Source organism: Salvelinus fontinalis, chromosome 6 (genome assembly GCF_029448725.1).
Source record: "Salvelinus fontinalis isolate EN_2023a chromosome 6, ASM2944872v1, whole genome shotgun sequence".
Taxonomy (NCBI): Eukaryota; Metazoa; Chordata; class Actinopteri; order Salmoniformes; family Salmonidae; genus Salvelinus; species Salvelinus fontinalis.
The window spans coordinates 68,601,508-68,628,443 of NC_074670.1; the positions used below are offsets into that span (position 1 = coordinate 68,601,508).

Consider the following 26,936-nt stretch of genomic DNA (forward strand, 5'->3'; position numbering starts at 1 on the left):
CATATCAAGCAAGTATTTTCATATTCCACAAGTATTATCAAAATTACTGTTTTGTACAGATAATTGTCAGGCTCCAGTTACAAACGCTGGTAAACACTCAAATATATTTAGTAAATTTAAAAAATCACAAAAGTAGGCCTTTACTAATGCTGCATTAGGGGACCGATATAAACAGCGCGAGTGTAACAGATGTTTTATGTACTCTCCATCCGTTGTGTTATCTCATAATAAATCACTTCGGCCAGTGGTCCCAGTTGAGCATCATTTATTTCTGTTAAATGGGAAACAGCACGTTAGTTGTGCAGGGCTTAACAGTATTGATGGCTGTCGATGGCAAAATCCCTTGCATCACATTTTCCTACTGGGCGAACAAAATACAAAAATACAATACAAAATATAACATGTGTAAATACCTGTTGTTAAATGGGAAACAGCACGGTAGTTGTGCAGGGCTTAACAGTATTGATGGCTGTCGATGGCAAAATCTGTAGCATGAAGACAACTGTGTTAGCCGTGGCTTATGTGACCATGACATCGGTGTATGCTAGCTAACACACTTATTTACAGCAATCATATGCCAAAGCACATCCCAGAAAGCCACTCAATCCCTAACAGGTACCATATACCCACACATGTATAAAATCAGTAACGTACAGCAAACTTGTACACATTGTAAAATAGAAAACAGTATTCAGAACATGACCTAGCCCTTGCATCACATTCTCCTACTGGGAAGACCTGACGTTCGCGATCTCCCCCTATCTGCAAGCGGGGCCAATCACAACACCCCTTATTGTCATCAGAGTTGAACTAACCAATAAGAATGCTTGAACATCAAATACACATTTCTTTAGAGGCAAGTGGAAACATAACCAACCCTGTTACACGAGCAAAACATTTTTTTCTGCATACAGATATATTTGACTAAAACAATTTAATTTGTATAAAATCACATGTCTCTTATGCACGGGAATACTGTGGAACAGATTTACACAATTAAAATCACATGTAGCTTATTTGCTCGTCTTTAACCATTTTTTGTTTCCAACAATGAAGATGATTAAATATGTTTATTTGCTCAGAAAAGTTGAGGCCAAAATAAATGGGCCGCGGGCGGTCAGTTGGCGAACCCTGACCTACAGTTAGCTTGTAACCATTTTGATAATGGGATTGATTGGCCGGTCCTATTGGTCATCACACCAGTGACGTCGTTCAGTCTGGGCTGGTACAGTCGGTCAGAAAGGACAGGGTTCAGATTTATTCTGATTGACCTTGGTGCGCAAGACCCAAACATAACACCGACCAACCGACAGGCTGGCAATCCAAGGTTTACCGTTACCTCCAATTCCATCGTTGCCAATGTCAACCCCAGTAGTAATCGAGAGTCATGGATTCCAGATGTCGAAAGGTAAAGCAATTGCTTTTATAGTTCTCTAAGTTAACGGCTGCCGAAGTGAACTTTAGGAAAAGACCCTGTGAATAGTCTGTCTATTAATAATCAACAGTTGATCTATTCAAAACACTCGCCATATTTAGGCACAGCTCCAGTCCCTGTAAACACAAATTATGTAGCCTAAATATAAGGACATTTACCTTGTTTACTACAATCATTAGCCCACTGCACCCAATGATACTTGAAAGCAACCATTTGAGAGAAGCCATAAATATAGTCAGTTGCGTAGCAGGTTGTTGATCAGGACAGTAGACATTTACCAATCAATTTAACCAGGTTAGGACAACCTTACCACCAGTCAGCCCAGTGCACCTCGCTAGTCTGTGTCAGGTGGTTTGTGTGTGGCCATTACTTCTGCAGCTAAGCCGCTGTAGCCTGTGCTCAACAGTTCTTGCTCTCCAAATCCTTGACAAACTCGATTGTTTTCATAAACCTACTTATGAAAAGAAATGTGGCTCTATGCTATCTGCCATTTTGTTGACCATAGTACAGTTGTAGATTCCAACCAGTAAATCGCCTTTCTCCGTTTACGTGCGTGCGCAGAGCTCCAGAACGCATGTTGGCCCAGCAGTGCCGCGATATCAGATTTCATAGCGGGTTATGTGGGGCTAAGGCCCAGGCAATATATTGGGGCAGTTGTGGCAGTCGGTCGTGCTAGAGAAGTATTGTTATGTTTAAAACCAATGTCTAAGATGTCCATTCTAATCGCCATGGCAATGTAGACCTACCATAGTAGGCTAATCTTTTCACATTTTAAAATAAGAAGAGGCGTGTAGTCTAGCCACATTTCTTGTGTTGTGATACACTAATAGCCTACGTGCGCATATATTCATGGATTAAAAACAGCACAGAGAATAGGCATTTTACCCCGGACCTGTCCTGCAGGTCCAGTATGCTTCCTAATAGCGTTTCAAAAAACGGAACTTGAGTAATAGTGTTGTTTATAGACCTTTATTACAAGGTTAAAGAGGAAAACCTGGTCTTCTGTAAGGTGAAAATCCTTTCTGCATACCTTAAAACTTTAATTAAACGCAGTCTCAAATACCTGCCCGTCCCTTTTAATAGCCGGGCAAGGGCACACATTAATTTCAGCAAACAGTGGCGCAAATGCACACATTGATTTCAGCAAATAAACACGTTTCAAATAAATGTGGGGTCTAAATAAATTATTTACGGGGTTACCATGAATTACCATGAATTGTTGAAGAGGTTTAATGTTTGATTTGTTACATTAAATAATAGTTTTAAAAAATTATGTCAATCATCCGTTTTTATCGCCAGTAAGGCCTGTAAGAAACTGCTAGGCATTGGCTGCTAAACCAAGGGACAAGTGTTCCACTGCTCGATTTTTGACCCCCTTCACTCACAGCATAAGATATAAACATTTTACACTGAACAAAAATATAAACGGAAGATGTAAAGTGTTCTTCTGAAATAAAAATCTCCCCCAAAATGTCATATGCACAAAAAGCTTATTTCTCTCAAATGTGCTCAAATGTGTTTACATCCCTGTTAGTGAGTATTTTCACTTTGCCAAGATAATCCATCCCCCTGTCAGGTGTGGCATATCAAGAAGCTGATTAAACAGCATGATCATAACACAGGTGCACCTTGTGCAGGGACAATTAAAGGGCACTCTAAAATGTGGATACAACACAATGGCACAGATGTCTCAAGTTTTAAGGGAGCGTGCAATTGGCATGCTGACTGCAGGAATGTCCACCAGAGCTGTTGACAGAGAATTGAATGTTCCTTTCTCTACCATAACCCGCCTCCAACGTTATTTTAGAGAATTTGCCAGTACACCCAACTGGCCTCACAACTACAGACCACGTGTATGGCTAGTAAAACCAAATGCATGCTTTTCAACCGTTCGCTGCCCGCACCCGCCCGCCCGACTAGCATCACCACCCTGGACGGTTCCGACCTAGAATATGTGGACAACTATAAATACCTAGGTGTCTGGCTAGACTGTAAACTCTCCTTCCAGACTCATATTTAACATCTCCAATCCAAAATCAAATCTAGAATCGGCTTTCTATTTCGCAACAAAGCCTCCTTCACTCACGCCGCCAAACTTACCCTTGTAAAACTGACTATCCTACCGATCCTCGACTTCGGTGATGTCATCTACAAAATAGCTTCCAACACTCTACTCAGCAAACTGGATGCAGTCTATCACAGTGCCATCTGTTTTGTTACCAAATCACCTTATACCACCCACCACTGCGACCTGTATGCTCTAGTCGGCTGTCCCTCGCTACATATTCGTCGCCAGGTCATCTATAAGTCTTTGCTAGGTAAAGCTCCGCTTTATCTCAGTTCACTGGTCACGATAACAACACCCACCCGTAGCACATGTTCCAGCAGGTATATCTCACTGATCATCCCCAAAGCCAACACCTCATTTGGCCGCCTTTCCTTACAGTTCTCTGCTGCCTGTGACTGGAACTAATTGTAAAAATCGCTGAAGTTGGAGACATTTATTTCCCTCACCAACTTTAAACATCAACTATCTGAGCAGCTAACCAATCGCTGCAGCTGTACATAGTCCATCTGTAAATAGTCCACCCAATCTACCTACCTCATCCCCATACTGTTTTTATTTTATTTATTTTTCTGCTCTTTTGCACACCAGTATCTCTACTTGCACATCATCATCTGCTCATTTATCACTCCAGTGTTAATCTGCTAAATTGTAATTATTCGCTCCTATGGCCTATTTATTGCCTACCTCCTCATGCATTTTGCACACACTGTATATAGACTTTATTTTTTCTACTGTGTCATTGACTTGTTTATTGTGTTATTGGCTTGTGTATTGTTTACTCCATGTGTAACTCTGTGTTGTTGTCTGTGTCACACTGCTTTGCTTTATCTTGGCCAGGTTGCAGTTGCAAATGAGAACTTGTTCTCAACTAGCCTACCTGGTTAAATAAAGGTCAAATAAATAAAAGTGTGGGTAAGCAGTTTGCTGATGTCAACGTTGTGAACAGGGTGGCCCATGGTGGTTGTGGGGTTATGGTATGGGCAGGCATAAGCTACGGACAACAAATACAATTGCATTTTATTTACAGCAATTTGAATGCACAGAGATACCGAGACGAGATCCTGAGGCCCATTGCTGTGCCCATCATCTGCCATGTTGGCCCACCTCATGTTTCAGCAAATCTTCGACACAGTCTAAAGTTCTTATTTTACCTCAGTGCTGGTAACAGCTGAGAACTGCTAGCTAACTGGCAGGCACAAAAACAGTCAACAACTTCGGGAGTACAGACCCCCAGAAATTGACTGATCGCCCTCTAGTGGCAAAAGTCAGAACTGCCGAAAACGCACAGTCAAGGAGGATAATTATTCTGTCAGTTACCACGTTTCCATCGACAGTTTTTATGTGAGTAAAGCCATACCATATAAAAAAATGACAGCTCTGATGGAAACAGGAAGTTTCGGTACAATTTCATAAATGCCGACAGATCATTTGTTCATTCGACATGTTGGGATCTTTTTGTGTCTTTAAAATTAATTATGCAAGCAATGACGATGGAAACACCTTTATATCAAAGTAAACTTGAAGTTAGGCGATGACATGATGTGTGGATCTCCCACTACGACTCGAGAAACCATGCAGTTTAAATTACACTTCAGATGAAATAAGTTATGATGAACTTCACAGGGTGGTGAAAGTGCACGGTGATGAGCTTGATGATGCTCCTTTCCAATGCATTTCCAGGGTCTTATTCTGGTGACATGATGATCAATGCTTGACTGCCATTTTGACAAATAAAAACATTCTCACTCTTATCTATAATCTCATCATGTAGTCTAGCCTACCAGCACTGTATCTGTCAGCTGTTGGCTAGAGCGCACGTGCCAAGACTAGAGTAGAGACATTTGCTATTTAACGCAACAGTTTGACAAACTATCCATAGAGTTGAAAATGCGATGGAAACATTAGATTTTTATTCAGTACATGAAAATTTAATAGAACCTTTCTCTAATAAGTGCCTGTTGTGTTCAGTAATTTCAGCAAATAAAAGCCTGGGCTATTAATTGAAGTTTCACAGTAAATATGCATTTTCTGACTTTTGGTCTGTACATTGTAAAACATTTCCTGTAAAATGCACAGTAATTTACTGGCAGCAATTGGCCCGTACAGCTACTGTAATCCATTTCACAGTAGTACATTTTTTAGTACCAATATTTTTACTGTAATCTGATTTACAAGTAAAAAGTTTCTTTAACCGTTACTGAAACTGTTGTAGTTAATCATGTTCACGGTAACTTGATGGCAGAGCAATGAAACACTGTAAAAGTTTACTTTTAACTGCAAGAAAATTGTATATATATATTTTTTAATTACAAGGGATTATAGCAAGCAGGTTTGCTGTAGGTATTTGCATAAAACAGCATATTCATGAAAACTAGGTGTTTTACATCACTTGCACTTCTAGAGGCCTAACCAAAGGCTTCCAAACTGGCTGTGATTACGGGGCAACACAGATCAAATGGACATGGGTAAATATTAAAACATTAAAAGGTTAAAGACATGACACCACTCTGATTTGATCCCTATATACATTTAATTGTTAGGGAACTACCACCACATATCACTTAAATTGGTACAGTACTCTCACTAATGGGTGCAACAAATATAGGCACTTAAGGCACGTAAGGCACACATTAATATACACTATATATATGTACACATTAGTGGACTTGGCTATTTCAGCCACACCCATTGCTGACAGGTGTATAAAATCGAGCACACAGCCGTGCAATCTCCATAGACAAACATTGGCAGAAGAATGGCCTTACGGAAGAGCTCAGTGACTTTTAAAGTGGCACCATTACAGGATGCCACCTTTCCAAAAAGTCAGTTCATCACATTTCTGCCCTGCTAGAGCTGCCCCGGTGAACTGAAAGTGCTATTATTGTGAAGTGGAAACATCTAGGAGCAACAACGGCTCAGCTGCGAAGTGGTAGGCCATACAAGCTCACAAAACGGGACCGCCGAGTACTGAAGTGCGTAGCGCGTAAAAATCGTCTTTCCTCGGTTACAACACTCAATACCGAGTTCCAAACTGCCTCTGGAAGTAACGTCAGCACAGTAACTGTTTGTCAGGAGCTTCATGAAATGGGTTTCCATGCCGAGCAGCCACACACAAACCTAAGTTCACCATGCGCAATACCAAGCGTCGGCTGGGATTGGTGTTAAGCACGGGTTCTCTGGAGTGATGAATTACACTTTACCATCTGACAGTCCGACGGACGAATCCGGGTTTAGCAGTTGCCAGGAGAACGCTACCTGCCTGAATGCATAGTGCCAAATATAGCATTTGGTGGGAATAATGGTCTGGGACTGTTTTTCATCCTTCGGGCTAAGCCCCTTAGTTCCAGTGAAGGGGAATCTTAACGCTACAGCATACAATGACATTCTAGATGATTCTGTGCCTCCAACTTTGTGGCAACAGTTTGGGGAAGGCCCTTTCCCATTTCAGCATGACAATGCCACCGTGCACAAAGCGAGGTCCATACAGAAATGGTTTATCGAGATCGGTGTGGAAGAACTTGACTGGCCTGCACAGAGCCCTGACCTCAACCCCATCGAACACCTTTGGGATGAATGGGAACACTGACTGGGAGCCAGGCCTAATCGCCCAACATCAGTGCCCGACCTCACTAAAGCTCTTGTGTCAGAAGGGAAGCAAATCAAATGGCTACCCAGACTATTTGCATTGCCACTTCTTTGCTGCTGCTACTCTCTGTTATTATCTATGCATAGTCACTTTAATAACTCTACCTACATGTACATATTACCTCAACTACCTCGACACCGGTGCCCCCGCACATTGACTCTGTACCGGTACCCCATGTATATAGCCCCGCTATTATTATTTACTGCTGCTCTTTCATTATTTCTTATTCTTATCTCATACTTTTTGGGGGGGTATTTTCTTAAAACTGCATTGTTGGTTAAACTTTTTATGGCTGCAGGGGCAGTATTGAGTAGCTCTGATTAAAGGTGCCCATTTCAAACGGCCTCGTACTCAATTCTTGCTCGTACAATATGCATATTATTATTAATATTGGATAGAAAACACGCTCTAGTTTCTAAAACCGTTTGAATTATATCTGTGAGTCAAACAGAACTCATTTGGCACAAACTTCCTGACCAGGAAGCGGAAAGTCTGAAATCGAGGCTCTGTTCTTCTTCCTGCCTATAAATGGGCATGATACGTAAGAGTCTACGTGCACTTCATAGACCTTCCCCTGGATGTCAAGAGGCTGTGAGAGAAGAAATGTAGTGTTTATCTTGGTCTGAAGTGGAATACAAGCTCTTTGTATGACGTGTCCCTCATTCCCGGTACTCTGGGGAGCGCGAGGTGGACAGTGGGATTGCCTTCTGTTTAGCTGCCGTTATGGACGACTACTATCTCCGGCTTTGATTTTATTTGATACATGTGACCATATCATCGTAAAGTATGTTTTTTCAATATAGTTGAATCAGATTATTGACATTTTTTCGGGAGTTTTGCCGTGTTCCGTTCTCTGACTTTGTTGACGATGGAGAGATCCGTGCCACTTGGATAGTGCGCTTGCTAAATCAAGAGGGAAAGTTGCCGTTCTAAATCCAAACAACGATTGTTCTGGACAAAGGACACCTTGTCCAACATTCTGATGAAAGATCAGCAAAAGCAAGAAACATTTTATGATGCTATTTCATATATCTGTCGTACATGTGAACTAGTCGTGGGCGCCCAACGTTTGGGTACTCTAGCTATACCGAAGCTGCATATCATAATGAAGTTATTTTTAGAATTCTAACACTGCGATTTCATTAAGAACTAATGGATCTATCATTTCCTATACAACATGTATTTTTTAGTTATGTTTATGAATAGCTATTTGGTCAGAATATGTGTGTCAGAAAAAGTGTCAGGAAAAATTCGGACGTAGTGGGAAAAAGTAGCTAAGTTAGCACAATGTGTAACCATTGATTTCAGCTCTAAATATGCACATTTTCGAACAAAACATAAGTGTATGTATAACCTGATGTTATAGGACTGTCATCTGAGGAAGAAAATCAATGTTAGTGAAAAATTATATATCTTTTGCTTGTTTGTTACGATCGCTTACTTTTGCTACTGGGAAATTGCTTGTGTTTTTGGCTATTGTGGTAAGCTAATATAACGCTATATTGTGTTTTCGCTGTAAAACACTTGATAAATCGGAAATATTGTCTGGAATCACAAGATGCCTGTCTTTCAATTGCTGTACACTATGTATTTTTCAGAAATGTTTTATGATGAGTATTTAGTTATTTGGCGTTGGTGTCTGTAATTATTCTGTCTGCTTTCGGTGCAATTTCTGATTGTAGCTGCAATGTAAACTATGATTTATACCTGAAATATGCACATTTTTCGAACAAAACATAGATTTATTGAATAACATGTTATAAGACTGTCATCTGATGAAGTTGTTTGTTGCTTAGTTTGGTTGGTTCTTGGTTAGTTAGGTTGGCTTTGTGCATGCTACCTGTGCTGTGAAAAATGTCTGTCCTTTTTTGTATTTGGTGGTGAGCTAACATAAATATACGTGGTGTTTTCGCTGTAAAACATTTAAAAAATCGGACATGTTGGCTGGATTCACAAGATGTGTACCTTTCATATGCTGTATTGGACTTGATAATATGTGAAAGTTAAATATTTTAAAAATATATATTTTAAATTTCGCGCCCTGCACTTGAGCTGGCTGTTGTCATAAGTGTACCGACGTCGGGCTTGCAGCCAGAAGAAGTTAAGGGCTTGTAAGTAAGCATTTCACTGTAAGGTCTACACCTGTTGTATTCGGCGCATGTGACAAATACAATTTGATTTGATTTGAAATCCCTGCAGCAATGTTCCAACATCTAATGGAAAGCCTTCCCAGAAGAGTGGAGGCTGTTATAGCAGCAAAGGGGGGACCAACTCCATATTAAGGCCCATGATTTTGGAATGAGATGTTCTTTCGAGCAGGTGTCGACATACAATATCCATAAAAAGTTTGGACACACATACTCATTCAAGGGTTTTTATTTTTTTACTATTTTCTACATTGTAGAATAACAGTGGAGACATCAAAACTATGAAATAACACATATGGAATCATGTAGTAACCAAAAAAGTTTGATTAGTTTAGTTTGTTCCGCAGTCTTACAGCTTGGGGGTAGAAACTGTTAAGGAGCATTTTGGTCCTTGACTTGGAGCTCCGGTACCGCTTGTCGTGCGGTAGCAGAGAGAACAGTCTATGACTTGGGTGACGGGAGTCTTTGACAATTTTTTTAGTCTTCCTCTGTGACACAGCCTACTATATAGGTCCTGGATGTCAGGAAGCTTGGCCCCATGATAGTTTGTTGGTGATGTGGACAGCAAAGAACTTGAAACTCTCGACCTGCTCCACTTTAGTCCCGTCGATGTTAATGGAGGCCTGTTCGGCCCTCCTTTTCCTATAGTCCATGATCAGCTCCTTTGTCTTGCTGACATTGAGAGAGAGGTTGTTGACCTGGCACCACACTGCCAGGTTTCTGACCTCCCTATAAGCTGTCTCATCGTTGTCGGTGATCAGGCCGACCACCGTTGTGTCGTCAGCAAACTTAATGATGGTGTTGGAGTCGTGCTTGGCCACGCAGTCGTGGGTGAACAGGGAGTACAGGATGGTACTAAGCACGCAATCCTGAAGGGCCGCAGTTTTGAGGATCTGTGTGGCAAATATGTTGCTGCCTACCCTTACCGCCTGGGGGCGGCCCGTCAGGAAGTCCAGGATCCAGTTTCAGTGGGAGGTGTTTAGTCCCAAGGTCCTTAGCTTAGTGAGGAACTTTGTAGGGAATATGGTTTTGAACGCTGAACTGAAGTCAATGAACAGCATCCTCACATAGGTGTTTCTTTTGTCCAGGTTGGAAAGGGCAGTGTGGAGTGCAATTGAGATTGCGTCATCTGCGGATCTGTTGGGGCGGTATGCGATTTGGAGTGTGTCTAGGGTTTCTGGCATGATGGTGTTGATGTGCGCCATGACCAGCCTTTCAAAGCACTTCATGGCTACCGATGTGAGTGCTACGGGGCGGTAATAATTTAGGCAGGTTACCTTCGCCATCTTGGGCACAGGGACTATGGTGGTCTGTTTGAAACATCTAGGTATTACAGACTTGGACAGGGAGAGGTTGAAAATATCAGTGAAGACACTTGCCAGTTGGTACGCGCATGCTTTGAGTACGCGTCCTGGTAATCCATCTGACCCTGCGGCTTTGTGAATGTTGACCTGTTTAAAAAGGTCTTGCTCACATCGGCTACAGAGAGCGTGATCACACAGTCGTCCGGAACAGCTGGTGCTCTCATGCATGCTTCAGTGTTTCTTGCCTCAAAGCGAGCTTAAAAGGCATTTAGCTTGTCTGGTTGGCTCGTGTCACTGGGAAGCTCGCGGCTGGTGTTCCCTTTGTAGTCCATAATAGTTTTCAAGCCCTGCCACATCTGACGAGCGTCAGAGCCGGTGTAGTATGATTCAAGCTAGTCCTGTATTGACGTTTTGCCTGTTTGATGGTTCGTCTGAGTGCATAGCGGGATTTCTTATAAGCTTCCGGATTAGTGTCCCACTCCTTGAAAGTGGAAGCTCTAGCCATTAGCTCGGTGCGGATGTTGCCTGTATTCCATGGCTTCTTGTTGGGAAATGTACGTACAGTTACTGTGGGGATGACATCGTTGATGCACTTATTGATGAAGCCGGTGATTGAGGTGGTATACTCCTCAATGCCATTGATGAATCCCAGAACACAACGTAAACTACTACATTCAGTTAAACAGTGTCATACTGTTGATTAATACAGTAAGTTACTGATAAAATTACAAAAACTGCTGACAGTGTACATATGCATCCTCTCTGTTTATGTATGCCTGTATGTGTTCTTGAATTTCAGACCAGCTGACTGTCCTAGTGCCAGTGGCTGTGGCGGCTGCTCTAGGTGGCTTCCTGGTGAGCCGGTACTTCACTGGGCGTAAGAAAAGCCAGGTCAACACCTGTGTCTGTAAGGACAGTGCCAAGGTGGTGCACAGCTTCGACATAGAAGACATTGGCAGCAAGGCCGTCTACTGCCGCTGCTGGAGGTCCAAGAAGGTGCGCACTTCTTCCTTTATTTGCCTTAAAACTTGGCTGTAGACTCCTATGGTCCCTGGTGCCATAGTTGGATGCCATAGCAGTCTATAGTTATGTCTCAGGGCAAATTATTCACTATCATTATCAACTATAATTTGCTACTTTGGCCGTTTTGCGAAGTATAGTTTGTTATGGGATTTTTAAGGAGATGGCTGGTGAGATTATACATTATGTTATTTACTTCTTTGTGTAAATTTCCCCATTGGGTATCGACGATTTTTCAATCTCCCCACAGTTCCCCTACTGTGACGGTTCCCATACCAAGCACAACGAGATCACTGGGGACAACGTGGGTCCCCTCATCATCAAGAAGAAGGATGCTTAACCAACCTTCCTTTCCCCTCCTCGCCCCTCCTATCAAATCATCATTCAACACCAGTCAGTCACATGCCACATACACCAGAGTCAAACGATCACTTGCCATGTCCATCCAGAGGTCGTACAACCACGCAGAGCAGCACTCCTACTCAAAGCGCCTTCATACAACCCACAGTCAAAACCCCAAAGGAATGTTACATGATATGATTTGTGTCTTAGAAGCTCATGTAATTAATGTTATTGAGCCATTGGTCTTAATGGTCTTAACTACGAGATGAATAATACATGACTGAGAGTGGGGAAGGTGCTACCCTTTATTTCTACATCCTCTGACACAAGAGGGCACTTTAATTTCCCCTCTAAGACTGTCTATTCCAGTGTTCAAAGTACAACCTTTAGGAATATATATTGTTAATGTCCAAAAGAGATACATGTTCTAGTGAATAAGACTGACTTGATGGTGATGTATTTTGGCCCATATATTGTGAATAAAAGTTTTCTTAAAGTGGTCAGACTTGTGTGTCTACTGTCATTCCTTTCCTGAGACGTAGAAGGCCAACATGATGTGGTGCTGATTTTATGTCTCACTGCAAAGCAGTTTATGTGCACCGATGTATGCCATTTTACCCACTGACACAAGGCAATATTTTCTCTAGCCGCTAGGAGCTGCTCTCGCTCAACTAGCAGGCATGAGGATTACGATTTGGCAGCCCCCTCTCCATATTACTGCTGCCTAGGCTGACGGCCACACACACACACTCAGCCTCACACCACAGCTGGCTGTGTGCCAAAACTGCAGGACTCTCGACAAGAGGTGGAGTGGACTATCCTGCTTAGTACCCTGAGAAATACGAGGTTGAGGCTGATGCAGTGCACCTTTAAACGGGCCACAACACCCTCGCCCTTCTCGCCTGATGGCACGTACAGTGTTACGTCTGGCTTCCACCAGCATCACATGACATGTGAAGGAACACACACATAACATACAATAACTCACATGTCAGTCTGATGAATTTCATTCATGCCAGAAAGTGATTCCTTAAACAGTCTCAAAAAGCATTTTCCAATCATTTGTTTTATTTCCAAGATAATTACCCCTGTATTTCAAGACTTTGGCTTTGTCACCTGTCTTTTTGTATGGTTTTGTATAATGTTGTGTGGCACAGAAATTAAATGAGCACAGGAATTTGCTATTGTGGTCAAGGGGTCATTTTTCTGCGGTCTCGTGACCATGACTCCAGTTCGCTTTTTGTGTGACGCCCCCCAAATCTATGAAGTGTGTTTGCATGTTCCACTCTGTGAGTGGCGGGGACGAGGAGGTGGGAATGCGAGACGGGAAAGGCGAAGGACCTGTGCAGCTACCGAATTGGACAAATGGTTTACGGCTTCGTTTTCTTGTGTGATCACTGCAGATAAATCTTGGATATGTCTAATAGTTAACAGTATCTTATTATTTTTTTCCATCTCCCTTTATTTATTCCAATATTCGTGGAAGACACCACGGACAAACCACTGGACACTGGGGCTCCGGTCAGCTCGCATTGCATTGGTAGGTGCACGAATTACGAAAGGATGTGTTAATGTGATATTAATAATATATTGAAGAGAGAGTTATGACCTATTCATACCTTTACAGTACTATCAATTACATCACTCGAACACCTACGTTATCGTTTATTGATGAATTATAGCGTATTTTATGTATCTATTGCGACCGTGTCGTGCGCGCGCGTACCCTGGACTGTCACAGAGTCTAGACAAAAGGTAGCATTCAGAGGTAGATATTGTATATTCTCGAGCCTGGCTCACATCACAACTACAGTAGTCAAATCGAAATGCGCGCTCCAAATTTGACTGGCGCATATGCGCAATAGGCTATTTGTTTGTGGTATTCCATTATTGCATAGATTTGTCCACCTTGGAACTCAGGTGCAACCACACGTAGTCTATCTTAACGTAAATGTAGAAAGCGTCACGTTATTCAAAATATATAGTTTCTTAGTCTCAGATGTAGCCTATATTTTAGACACATTTTACATGCTCACTCAAACATTAAATAGGCTACTATTCACTTAATTACACTTAGGCCTGTGTCTTACAATGTCATTATTTTCTCCTTCACTAAAAATAAAAACCAACCATCGACCAATGCCTCTCTAATAACATCTACTTATTTTCTCCCCCTCTCTGCTTTCTTTGTCTCTTTTTCCCTGTCTCCCTCCATATCTCCTTCCCCCTCTTCTCTTCTCTATCTTCCTCTGTTCATCTCCACAGGGTATAAAGGTGGCAGAGAGGATCATGGGAATATAACAGCTGTCAGAGAGTTGGGATTGGCTAACTGACAGCTGGACTGCTGTCACCGCTCTAACCTTGGCATTGCCCTGCCATCTCCCACCCCCACCCAGTATGACAGATACCCTGGACATGTCTGGCCCTTCCTCTCCAGAGCAGCAGAGAGCCAATAGGATCCTCAGTGAGCCTCTAAGACGAAGCCTGAAGCGCTCTCATCCCTGCTCCCTCTCTGAGTATCTCAACAACACTAACAGACTATCCCACCGTCATAGCTCCAGTAGTATGGGTGTCAGGGGCCTCCTCCGTCCCACTGCAGCCCAGCACAGGCCAACCCAGCTCAGGCAGACCAAGCCTCGCCGGGCCCACTCCTCCAACATAGACCTCTGGGACTCCCCCAGTGGTCTTCACCTGGCACATGCTGCAGAGCTGCTGATGAGGGCTGGGGCCTTGACACTGACCCCCACACCCAGGGACCAGGGCCCTCTGGGCGGGCTGGGGGCCGGGGAAGCTAGGGTGGAAGGGGAGGAGATGGAGGGTGGGTCCGGGGCTGAAGGGGACAGCACGGGTTGTGTGACAGACTTCCTCCCACTGCTAGGCTGCTCCTGGTTCCCCTTGAACCCAGGCCTGTTTGCTCTGATGGCAGGGGGAGGGGGGTTCCTGACTAGTGGTGGAGGGTCAATGGGGATAGCTGGCGTTGGGGAGGGTGTGGAGGTGTTGCGAGGCGAGAGCTCGTCCCCTGGCGGCGGGGGGGGAGCTGGGAGAAGGAAGAGGAAGCGATGCGGGGAGTGTGTGCCGTGTCGGCGTACAGGGAACTGTGAAGAGTGCAGCGCCTGCCGCAACCGTAAGACCGGACACCAGATCTGCAAGTACAGGAAGTGTGAGCAGCTGAAGAAGAAGGCAGCCACCGGGTTCGAGGTGAGAGGAAGTGGAGAAACACAAACTATTATTTAGAATGGTCATTAATAGGGCAGTCTGACTTTATCTGAGGTCTGACAACTGCTCTCCAAAAAATATATACCTCTGTAATACCGCTGTAGTTGTACTACACTATATATACAAAAGTATGTGGACACGCCTTCAAATGATTGGATTCAGACATTTCAGCCACACCTGTTGCTGACAGGTGTGATTTTGAAATGAGATGTTCGACGAGCAGGTGTCCACATACGTTTGGTCATGTAGTGTATGTTAATGTGTTACTTTCTGGCGGTGTAGTAGTCTTTATGCATGTGTTTGCGTTTTCATTTAACCACAGTTTTCTGACCCCTTTCATCTCCTTTCATAGAAGATGGTGTTTCCATCAGGAGCAGCATTTCCATGGTTACAATAGGATTCCGTCTATTTGGAATGTGATCATGAACATTGGCACTCTGGACCTGCAAAGAAAGTAAATTCAGCTGGCCTTGTTGGATTGGCTTGGAGAGTACAGAACCTTCGACAATCAGAAGTATGAAGATGAAAACCCAATGAAGAAAAGACAAGTCATACCAATGGATTGAGATATTGTTGAGCCAACATGAAGCACCTCATGAAGCACAGAGTATTGTAAATTAATAGAAAATGTTATTCCTTTTTATATTCCATTTTTGGAACATTTTGTCATCGAAGCTTCTGACCTGGATGCTTCCGTATAAGCCAAACCAAGAAGGACAGACTGGTCATAATATGATGTTTATGTTTGTTTTTCTATTCATGTCACAGTTAATAAAATAATGAGTAGTAGATGTACTTAGGTCATGATTAGTGTCTAGTTCATACATCTCTCCGGTCTGCCTTCTGAATAAAGACAAGGAAACTGCCTGTCTACACTATGTATGTGTTGGGGTGAGTATGTATTTCAAGAGTGTCTCTTTGTGTATTTTAGGGGCTGACTGATCCCTCTCCATTTCCTGTGAGGCTTATGTGTGTGTGTGTGTGTGTGTGTGTGTGTGTGTGTGTGTGTGTGTGTGTGTGTGTGTGTGTGTGTGTGTGTGTGTGTGTGTGTGTGTGTGTGTGTGTGTGTGTGTATGTGTGTGTGTGTGTGTGTGTGTGTGTGTCTTGGGGGGAGGCATGCATGATGGCCTTATCACTACCTTCCAGCCACACACACACACACACATATATGACCAAAAAGTACACATACCAAACACATGCGCACATGACTCACCACACATTCAACACATTCACGCGCACACTCTCTCTCATTCCCATTCACACACACACTCTCTCTCATTCCCATTCACACACACGCTCTCTCTCATTCCCGTTCACACACTGATTCAATTCCAATTTCATTCACAAGCATGTAGTATGCAGACACACACTCATTCTCACACACACACAGTGAAGGCCTCAATAACATGGTGAAAGCAGAGAGAGTCCAGCTCACACAGACCGGGGGGGTGGAGGTTGCCGTGACGATGGCTGATAAGATAGGACCTTAATCTTCCACAGTTCGCTCCGGGGGATGGTGGACAGCGTAACCATGGAAATGGCAAGGCGAGATGTCACGCTATAATTGGGCCATGGTTGCACTTCCTGTGTGCCTTCAGTCAGGGGATCACAGAGAACCAGTGTGTGTGTGTGTCCTACAGAAGTCCTGCCAACTCAGGGTAAAAAGCAGACAGGCACGCTGTTACAGTTTTCCACTGAATAAGAAACATGTCCTATCGTGCATTTCTTTCTCTCGCGGACAAAGGGATTTTATATTCCTGAATCTCCAGATTCCCCTTGTGCCTTTCCAGTAATTTGGAGATTAATCCCCCTTCCCCCGGAAATCTGTGTCACCCGCTGGCCGCGAGGTCTGGAGCCTCCCCAAACGCCTGCAGAGTCTGGCTCTGCTGCCCTGCAAGATGGCAGGAGGGAGAGAGAGAGAGAGGAGAGGGGGAGGGGAGAAAGGAGATGGAGAGACAGCAGGAGATGAAGATAGTAGGGGAAGAGGGAAGAGGCAAATACAAAAAGAGAAAGGGAAGGGGTCGGACAGATACCCAGAGAGATGGAGAGATAGAGATATAGAGGGAGGAGAGGGATAAAGATGGATGCATTGTCGAGAATACAGACTGACCCTGAGTCTGTCCTCTCAAACCACAGTTGGACCTAGCTATGTTAGTCGCTGCAGCCAGCTGCTGCATGGCTCAGTAACGCTACACTGGTTGGATCATACTACAGCAGCTCTAGCAGGGCGTCTTAGAAGAAGAGGTCAACGTTCCTGAATCCTAAAGACACACTTTCATCTGTCCTGGTGGGACATAAGACATGCTTTATTGAGTTGGCAGAGATAGAGTTATGCTGAGTATGTGCATATAGCCACCCTGACATTCATCTACCGTGTGTGTGTGTGTGTGTGTGTGTGTGTGTGTGTGTGTGTGTGTGTGTGTGTGTGTGTGTGTGTGTGTGTGTGTGTGTGTGTGTGTGTGTGTGTGTGTGTGTGTGTGTGTGTGTGTGTGTGTGTGTGTGTGTGTGTGTGTGTGTGTGTGTGTGTGTGTGTGTGTGTGTGTGTGTGTGTGATCCTAGCGCCTGTTTCTGTCGCCATCCGGCCGCCACTCGCTAATCAAGTTACCACTAGCCCCTTTTGATCCTTTGTTAACCAGCTGCTGGGAACTCCACTAGTGAACCAGAGCATGGAGTTCCATGTAAACAACAACCACTGGAGAGCACAGCATGCAACACTACTGCAGCCCTCCTCTCACTGTTTTATTAAGGAGCTTCAGAAAAATGACAGTAACCCATCTTGGATTATTCTAGTTTTCAATTAATTCCACCTACACGTGTGACCTGTGTGTGTGTGTGTGTGTGTGTGTGTGTGTGTGTGTGTGTGTGTGTGTGTGTGTGTGTGTGTGTGTGTGTGTGTGTGTGTGTGTGTGTGTGTGTGTGTGTGTGTGTGTGTGTGTGTGTGTGTGTGTGTGTGTGTGTCTGTGTGTCTGTGTGTGTGTCTGTGTGTGTGTGTGTTTGAAATCTAGATGTAATCCTACCCCAGAGTAGGGTGAATGGTAGGTCTGGTTGTCCTCGACCTCTCTGGTCACCATGGATACCACTCACTACAAATGAAACAACAGAGGGCTCCCTTTCTCTCTCTCTCTCTCTGTCTCTCTCTCTCTCTCTTTCTTAATTCTCTCTCTCTCTTAATTCTCTCTCTCTCTTGCCTAAGCACACACACACCCACACCCACACCCACACCCACACCCACACCCACACCCACCGACACACACATTTCTTCAGCATTTTTATTTAGCTGAATTAGAGACCAACAGTTCAAAGAAATATGTGTTTCGCACAAGCATGTTTCACACACAAAATAGAAATAGCCTCCTCAAACAAATGTAGTTACAGTGCAGATATACAAAACATGATATGACTAGAAAGCCTACGAGGTTAGACTGTTAGATAATGAACACAATTAATAAAGCAAAAGATCAGGTAACTAAAAACATGACAGGATGGTTTGACCTATGGCTCAAACACACCAGGATGGTTTGAGCAATGGCCCAAACATACCAGGATGGTTTGACCTATGGCCCAAACACACCAGGATGGTTTGACCTATAGCCTAAATATACCAGGATAGTTTGACCAATGGCTCAAACACACCAGGATGGTTTGACCAATGGCTCAAACATACCAGGATGGTTTGACCTATGGCCCAAACATACCAGGATGGTTTGACCTATGGCCCAAACATACCAGGATGGTTTGACCAATGGCTCAAACACACCAGGATGGTTTGACCAATGGCCCAAACATACCAGGATGGTTTGACCTATGGCCCAAACATACCAGGATGGTTTGACCAATGGCCCAAACACACCAGGATGGTTTGACCTATAGCCCAAACATACCAGGATGGTTTGACCTATGGCCCAAACATACCAGGATGGTTTGACCTATAGCCCAAACATACCAGGATGGTTTGATCTATGGCCCAAACATACGAGAGACAGCAAAGTGAAAATAAATGATGCATAATTCATGATTACAAACGTAAAGCTAAATCTTTTCCTCCACCCCATGTACAAATCAGATACAAACTTCCATGTAACTATGTAGAAATAGCTCTTGTATTAACCATGTCCAAACCTCTTGTGTATTTAGGTTCAAGGAGAGGTGGAAGTGTATAACTACCACGCAGTCTCCACAAACCTTCAAAGAGGGGGGCAATTCACCAGAGTACCAGTGTCAAGCATTCCTCCCACTCTGCTGTGCATGTCCACCTTTAACTCGGCTAAGTTTGTAGCTCCTATTTCTCTGCACCGTTCCTCAGGTGAGTGTCTGTCCGTAGGTCACTTTTACCTGGTATTCAAATGAGCTCTTCAGGTGGGCAGTACCTCTTCTGTGTGATTGGTTGACCGTGGGTGACCCTGGTGTTACCTAGAGGACCTGGGCACCAGCTTCAGGTGTGAAGGTTTGGTGGGCACAGGGGGCTTGGCGATGGGAGAGGATGTGGCAAACGTTCTCCTGAGCTGGGCCACCCGACCACCAAACGCTGGGCTCTCCTCCTCATGACTGACCACCACTAGATAGATAGAGAGGGAAAGGATTGTAGAAATATCTGTTAAGTCAATGAACTTGAATCAAGTGCAAAGTAGACATGTCATTCCAGAGAAACATGCGCGTGCACAGATGCACACACAAAAACACACTCTCTACATAGTCGGAACTAGAAGCACAAGCATTTTGCTACAATCGCATTAACATCTGCTAACCATGTGTATATGACCCATACATTTTGATTTGATTTGATTCTCTTTCTCTCTCACCTCCTCTGCCGTGTGGGCGGGCCTTCTCTGTGACTGACAGCTGGGGTTGGAGAGACAGGCTGATGTTGCTGTGGTGGGGTCTGTAGCAGAGGCCCCAGTCCTTTAGGTCGTCGGTGCTGTTGCCTGACTCATTGTCGCTGCTGTCCTCCCCGGGGTCCTTTGGGTCGTCCTCAGCGCCGCCTGAGTCCTGGTCCTCCTCAGAGTCCTTAGAGCCATCTGAGTCTACCTGGAAATAGAAGAAGACTGTTGAGCTACTTCCTGTATTGTAGAGATGACATCTTTCTCTCCCTCTTGCCCTCTCTTTCTGTGTCTCATATACATACACATCACACACACACATACACACACTTCGAAATAAACACTTACGCTGAGTTGCATCAGTGTGGTTGATTGTGAGCTGGTTTGGTGGTTCACTCTGTCTGTCAGTAGAGACACAGTATGGAGATCCACCACTAGGTTGTTTATTTCTGCACTCTGTAGTCTGGTGTTGGTACGAAGGGTCTGGAGGAGTTTGGAGGATCTAAATTCATCCACCTCTCCGATCACGCTTACACTCACATCCCCATCTCGACCCAACAGCCAGCGCACGCTCTTACTGTGACCTGAGGAGACAAAGAAACACATAGAATATCACACGGTGTAACTAGCACAGATAATACAACAGCAGGTAACTATTCCTATCCCCATTTTAAATCCATCGTCAGACTTCATTGATGGAGTCTGGTTGTAGTACTCCGTTATAGCCCAGCAGATGGTGGTGTTGTCTTATCAGTGAACAAACACATTACTGAGGTCTGCTCTGCAGTAGCCTAGCTTGATCTATTGTCCAGTCTATTGGCTCTGCACAAACACTGCCTTACTGACACACTAGTCTATGGTCTTCATCTTACAGTAATCACTCAGATCTGACCACAGATCTGTGTTAATTAGCTGGCTAACAATTGGTGGGATACAACCTCTAGTCTCTAGTCACAGCCAGGTCACCATTACAGTAATATGAACACGATACACATGAATTGGCTGCTAGCCTAAAAGTAAAAAAAAAAAAAAAAAACATTTCAATTTATTCATTTCAATTCAGATGAGTGAAGATAAGCCTATGTAATATAGATTCAGATGAGTGAAGATAAGCCTATGTCATATAGATTCAGATGAGTGAAGATAAGCCTATGTAATATAGATTCAGATGAGTGAAGATAAGCCTATGTAATATAGATTCAGATGAGTAAAGATAAGCCTATGTAATATAGATTCAGATGAGTGAAGATAAGCCTATGTAATATAGATTCAGATGAGTGAAGATAAGCTTATGTAATATAGATTCAGATGAGTGAAGATAAGCCTATGTAATATAGATTCAGATGAGTGAAGATAAGCCTATGTAATATAGATTCAGATGAGTGAAGATAAGCCTATGTAATATAGAGCAAAATGGCAACAAAAGGTGTGGAAATGGTCTTGCAGCAAATCATATTGGAAATATGTTAATAATTTTGTAAGTGTACAAGATGGGCCACAGGCCGTGTGTGTGTGTGTGTGTGTGTGTGTGTGTGTGTGTGTGTGTGTGTGTGTGTGTGTGTGTGTGTGTGTGTGTGTGTGTGTGTGTGTGTGTGTGTGTGTGTGTGTGTGTGTGTGTGTGTGTGTGTGTGTGTGTGTGTGTGTGTGTGTGTGTGTGTGTGACATTTAAGAGTTGTACTGTGTTGCCTACGTGCTATCTTATGTAAGGAGAGTCTTTCTGTGCCATGGGGCTGAGAGAGGAGAATAGAGGGCCTGTGAGAAGAATGATGAAGTGTAGTGTTTGTTGCGGCTGGTTTTACGGCTGATTTTGACACCCGGTGTTAAGAGATGAGAGATGACCTGTCCTCTCCTACTGCTACTAAGGTGACTCACACACACACTCACCCAGGTTATACATAGATCACAGATTGGAAAGACAAAGGGGTAACGTGATATTCGGGGTTAAAAGCAACGAGCTACACCAAACACAGGGCTTACTCAATTCTATTCACTGCTATTCAATCTGCCGGGCAAGCAGGCAGGCAGGAATGTGGAATGAATCAATCGCTGCAGCTGTGTTTCTGACGACAAAGCTCTGATATGAGGGCTGGCTAGTACAATATACTGTAGGGGGGGGGGGGGGGGGGGGTCTCATTCTGTATCCTATCAGATAGAGTGGGGGAGGGGATAGGTCTCATTCTGTATCCTATCAGATAGAGTGGGGGAGGGGATAGGTCTCATTCTGTATCCTATCAGATAGAGTGGGGGAGGGGATAGGTCTCATTCTGTATCCTATCAGATAGAGTGGGAGAGGGGATAGGTCTCATTCTATATCCTATCAGATAGAGTGGGGGAGGGGATAGGTCTCATTCTGTATCCTATCAGATAGAGTGGGGGAGGGGATAGGTCTCATTCTGTATCCTATCAGATAGAGTGGGGGAGGGGATAGGTCTCATTCTATATCCTATCAGATAGAGTGGGGGAGGGGATAGGTCTCATTCTGTATTCTATCAGATAGAGTGGGGGAGGGGATAGGTCTCATTCTATATCCTATCAGATAGAGTGGGGGAGGGGATAGGTCTCATTCTATATCCTATCAGATAGAGTGGGAGAGGGGATAGGTCTCATTCTATATCCTATCAGATCGAGTGGGGGAGGGGATAGGTGTCATTCTATATCCTATCAGATAGAGTGGGGGAGGGGATAGGTCTCATTCTATATCCTATCAGATAGAGTGGGGGAGGGGATAAGTCTCACTCTGTATCCTATCAGATAGAGTGGGGGAGGGGATAGGTGTCATTCTGTATCCTATCAGATAGAGTGGGGGAGGGGATAGGTCTCATTCTATATCCTATCAGATAGAGTGGGGGAGGGGATAGGTCTCATTCTGTATCCTATCAGATAGAGTGGGGGAGGGGATAGGTCTCATTCTATATCCTATCAGATAGAGTGGGGGAGGGGATAGGTCTCATTCTGTATTCTATCAGATAGAGTGGGGGAGGGGATAGGTCTCATTCTATATCCTATCAGATAGAGTGGGGGAGGGGATAGGTCTCATTCTATATCCTATCAGATAGAGTGGGAGAGGGGATAGGTCTCATTCTATATCCTATCAGATCGAGTGGGGGAGGGGATAGGTGTCATTCTATATCCTATCAGATAGAGTGGGGGAGGGGATAGGTCTCATTCTATATCCTATCAGATAGAGTGGGGGAGGGGATAAGTCTCACTCTGTATCCTATCAGATAGAGTGGGGGAGGGGATAGGTGTCATTCTGTATCCTATCAGATAGAGTGGGGGAGGGGATAGGTCTCATTCTATATCCTATCAGATAGAGTGGGGGAGGGGATAGGTCTCATTCTGTATCCTATCAGATAGAGTGGGGGAGGGGATAGGTCTCATTCTGTATCCTATCAGATAGAGTGGGGGAGGGGATAGGTCTCATTCTGTATCCTATCAGATAGAGTGGGGGAGGGGATAGGTCTCATTCTATATCCTATCAGATAGAGTGGGGGAGGGGATAGGTCTCATTCTGTATTCTATCAGATAGAGTGGGGGAGGGGATAGGTCTCATTCTATATCCTATCAGATAGAGTGGGGGAGGGGATAGGTCTCATTCTATATCCTATCAGATAGAGTGGGAGAGGGGATAGGTCTCATTCTATATCCTATCAGATCGAGTGGGGGAGGGGATAGGTGTCATTCTATATCCTATCAGATAGAGTGGGGGAGGGGATAGGTCTCATTCTATATCCTATCAGATAGAGTGGGGGAGGGGATAAGTCTCACTCTGTATCCTATCAGATAGAGTGGGGGAGGGGATACGTCTCATTCTGTATCCTATCAGATAGAGTGGTGGGGGGGGGGGATAGGTGTCATTCTGTATCCTATCAGATAGAGTGGGGGAGAGGGCGAGGATACTGGGTATTACATATATACACACTGTTCTATTAGAACCAATGGAAAGGAGAGGTCACATTCTATATCCCATCAGATAGAGAAATGGACAGGGAAAGAGAGGGATGGAATGGGTAAAATAGAGAGATAGAGAGAGAAGGGAATAGAATGGGAAAGAGAGAGACGTGGGTTAGTGAGAGTGGTGGAACTTGGCCTGAGCTGAAGGCCTCTTTCTGCAGAGTGTGGTTTCAGGGTTGTTTTCCCAGAATAGTGGGGTGGGTGCTCAAGTAAGCTCAATTACTCAGTGCCCCTCTCTTTCTCTCTCTCTCTCTCTCTCTCTCTCCGTGCCACTTTCTCTTCTTCTTCTACTTCTTCTCACTCTCTTTTCCCCTCATTCCTCCTATCTCTCTCCCCTCCTGCCTCCACATCTCTCTCATGTCTCCATCGTTCATCCCCCCCTTTCTGTTTCCCCTCTCCCTTTCTATATATGAAGGGTTGTCCTCTCTCCCTGGCCAATATATGTGTGTGTGTGTGTGTGTGCGTGTGTGCGTGTGTGCGTGTGTGCGTGTGTGCGTGTGTGCGTGTGCGTGTGCGTGCGTGCGTGCGTGCGTGCGTGCGTGCGTGCGTGCGTGCGTGCGTGCGTGCGTGTGTGTGTGTGTGTGTGTGTGTGTGTGTGTGTGTGTGTGTGTGTGTGTGTGTGTGTGTGTGTGTGTGAGTGAATGCTGTACCTTTTTTAGACCTGTGTTGTTCCCTGGTTCTCCTCTCTCTCTCGTCCTTCTCCTCCCTCTCTATCCAGCGTCTGACCTGCTCCTCTCTCATCTTCAGGAATAAGATTCTCCTCTGGTCTTCACTCAGGGCCTCCAAAACCTCTGGGTCCACCCACATCTCCTGTAAGATCTGAGCCAGCATACTGGCTGATCCTAGATGAACTCCCTTTCTCTGGTGCTGTTGGGAAATGCTGGTGCCGGCCTGGTTCAACAGAGGGCTTTAAATCCCAACGTCTGGTGGATCTGGTACAGTCTCAATTCCAAAAAGCTGAAGAGTTCTCTTTCAACTTCTTAGATGTTCCCTCCGTTATGTTATATGACTTCTGCTGGGAGGGTGGATGGTCAATGATTCCTTGCTGGTATTCTAGAGCAGGAGAGAGCATATATATGTGATTAAAGCCTTTCTCCTCAGCCTTTCCCTCTTTGGCTGTCCACCAACACAATTGTAGGTGTGTGTGTGTGTGTGTCTGGTTCTGTGTGTGAGTAAATGTGTGTCCACTCCCTCTACTACCCCCCACACAGAGAACTGCCCTACTACTTTCAAACATTCAAAGGTGAACAGAGACCAGAGACCAACCCAGCTGGGTGGCAGAACAACGTTTTATGTAAACAGAGAGAGAATGGCAGAGAGAGACACACGCAGAACCTTAGCTTTATTTCCATTTTTGGATTTAGAGAGAGGGAGGGAGAAAACGAGGGAAAGCTGGCACTGTTTATCATTTTTTAGAGAGAGGGGAAGAGAAACAGAGATAAACAAAGAAACAGAGAGAGAAAAGCGGTGGAAGAGACTTTGCAACGAGGATAGCTATCTCACAGGACCAAAACAGAAGTGGCGGGGAGATAACCAGCTATCTCTCATGACCAAAACAGAAGAGACAGGGAGATAGCCAGCTATCTCTCATGACCAAAACAGAAGAGACAGAGAGATAAGCAGAACTATGTTTCCCCCTCGTAAGGCTCATGGTCACCCTACTTACGCTCAGATGAACACACATACTGTTTTTAGAACATTATCAGCAGGTGAATGAGATAATGTTCAATAGTTCTCCTCTTAGTTCTCCTCAACACAGAGGGCCAGACCAACAACACTACCAACAACCACGTAATTGTACAGTCACAGGACATCAATGGAGAGAAAACAGTTACAACAACACTTTCTATCAGCTAATATATGGAATAGCCCTACTATTTTCAATAGGTAAAGCACTACAGGAATCGAACTCTGGTACAGATTAGACACATTACAGCTATTCTAACATCATTATAACAACATTATAACAACATTGATACACAACATCAAGACATGCACCAGTGTAACTAGAGACTGACAGGAACAGATGCCTGTAACACACTGGCCACGGCAGTAAGACACACAGACACACAAAGCAGGCAGTCTTGAATCTATGCCAGCATGTAAATACATTTAGAGTTTACCATAGTCACTGTTCACATAGAAAGAAAGAACAGGAGCAAAAAAGACAGAATAGAGAGAGAACGAGGATGTGTGTCGCATACTAAGTGAGACGTTTAAAAAATGTTTAGTAGAGTTTTCAAACAGAGCCTGTTTTACTGAAACTGACAGAGAGGGGTTGTGAGAGTCAGATGAACTCAGACAAGAACAAGAAAATAAGAGAGAAACAAAAGCGAGAGAATGTGAGGAAAAGCAAGTAGAGCGGAGAAACCCCTGAGAACCCCCTGAGAACCCCCTGAGAAACCCCTGAGAACCCCCTGAGAAACTCCTGAGAAACCCCTGAGAAACCCCTGAGAAATCACTGAGAAACCCCTGAGAAACCCCTGAGAATCCCAGCATACTTTACTTACTGTGACTGCTCAGCTTGTAGCGTTAGCGACCTCGGTCCGTGTGTGTTACACTGTGACTGACTGTATCTGGGTCACGTGTGTGTGTGTGTGTCTGAGTCTGTATGAGAGCGGTAGAGTAGTCTGTACAGCCTTTATACTGGATATGAGTGGGCTGCAGTGACATCATAAAATTCTCTCTCTCTCTCTCTCTCTCTCTCTCTCTCTCTCTCTCTCTCTCTCTCTCTCTCTCTCTCTCTCTCTCAATTCAATTTAAGGGGCTTTATTGGCATGGGAAACATATGTTTACATTGCCAAAGCAAGGGAAATATATAATAAACAAAAGTGAAATAAACAATACAAAATGAACAGTAAACATTACACTCACAAAAGTTCCAAAAGATTTCAGACATTTCAAATGTCATATTATGTCTATATATGTCTCTCTCTCTCTCTCTCTCTCTCTCTCTCGCCCTCTTTCTCTCCTCCCTCTTTGAGGTG

General features: G+C 44.2%; 3 protein-coding genes across 3 annotated transcripts; 2 read left to right on the top strand and 1 right to left on the bottom strand.

Annotated features, from left to right (window-relative positions):
* The first annotated feature begins 1,195 nt into the window (after positions 1-1,195).
* On the top strand, positions 1,196-12,467 carry zgc:110843 (uncharacterized protein LOC541492 homolog). The gene is made up of 3 exons (XM_055927487.1): positions 1,196-1,408; positions 11,400-11,596; positions 11,871-12,467. Exons 1-3 carry the CDS (start codon positions 1,360-1,362, stop codon positions 11,958-11,960), a joined length of 336 nt encoding a protein of 111 aa, XP_055783462.1. The 5' UTR covers positions 1,196-1,359; the 3' UTR covers positions 11,961-12,467.
* Positions 12,468-13,229: 762 nt separating this feature from the next.
* Positions 13,230-16,056, top strand: LOC129858330 (CXXC-type zinc finger protein 5-like). The gene is made up of 3 exons (XM_055927485.1): positions 13,230-13,502; positions 14,228-15,160; positions 15,531-16,056. The coding sequence occupies exons 2-3, from the start codon at positions 14,360-14,362 to the stop codon at positions 15,573-15,575; spliced, it is 846 nt and encodes a 281-aa protein (XP_055783460.1). The 5' UTR covers positions 13,230-13,502; positions 14,228-14,359; the 3' UTR covers positions 15,576-16,056.
* A 2,377-nt stretch (positions 16,057-18,433) lies between these two features.
* On the bottom strand, positions 18,434-26,568 carry zgc:92242 (uncharacterized protein LOC436899 homolog). Its single transcript, XM_055927488.1, has 5 exons — positions 26,460-26,568; positions 24,600-25,002; positions 20,344-20,579; positions 19,978-20,203; positions 18,434-19,733 (listed from the first exon to the last, which is right to left on the bottom strand). Exons 2-5 carry the CDS (start codon positions 24,778-24,780, stop codon positions 19,585-19,587), a joined length of 792 nt encoding a protein of 263 aa, XP_055783463.1. The 5' UTR covers positions 24,781-25,002; positions 26,460-26,568; the 3' UTR covers positions 18,434-19,584.
* Positions 26,569-26,936: the final 368 nt, after the last annotated feature.

Excerpts from the sequence above, each read along its gene's own strand:
- zgc:110843 (XM_055927487.1), top strand. The coding sequence starts at position 1,360 with ATGTCAACCCCAGTAGTAATCGAGAGTCATGGATTCCAGATGTCGAAA. Across the intron at positions 1,409-11,399 it reads TGGATTCCAGATGTCGAAAG|ACCAGCTGACTGTCCTAGTG; the intron begins GTAAAGCAATTG and ends CTTGAATTTCAG. Across the intron at positions 11,597-11,870 it reads GCTGCTGGAGGTCCAAGAAG|TTCCCCTACTGTGACGGTTC; the intron begins GTGCGCACTTCT and ends ATCTCCCCACAG.
- LOC129858330 (XM_055927485.1), top strand. The coding sequence starts at position 14,360 with ATGACAGATACCCTGGACATGTCTGGCCCTTCCTCTCCAGAGCAGCAG. Across the intron at positions 15,161-15,530 it reads AGGCAGCCACCGGGTTCGAG|AAGATGGTGTTTCCATCAGG; the intron begins GTGAGAGGAAGT and ends CTCCTTTCATAG.
- zgc:92242 (XM_055927488.1), bottom strand. The coding sequence starts at position 24,780 with ATGCTGGCTCAGATCTTACAGGAGATGTGGGTGGACCCAGAGGTTTTG. Across the intron at positions 20,580-24,599 it reads ACAACACAGGTCTAAAAAAG|GTCACAGTAAGAGCGTGCGC; the intron begins GTACAGCATTCA and ends TTGTCTCCTCAG. Across the intron at positions 20,204-20,343 it reads CCACACTGATGCAACTCAGC|GTAGACTCAGATGGCTCTAA; the intron begins GTAAGTGTTTAT and ends TTCTATTTCCAG.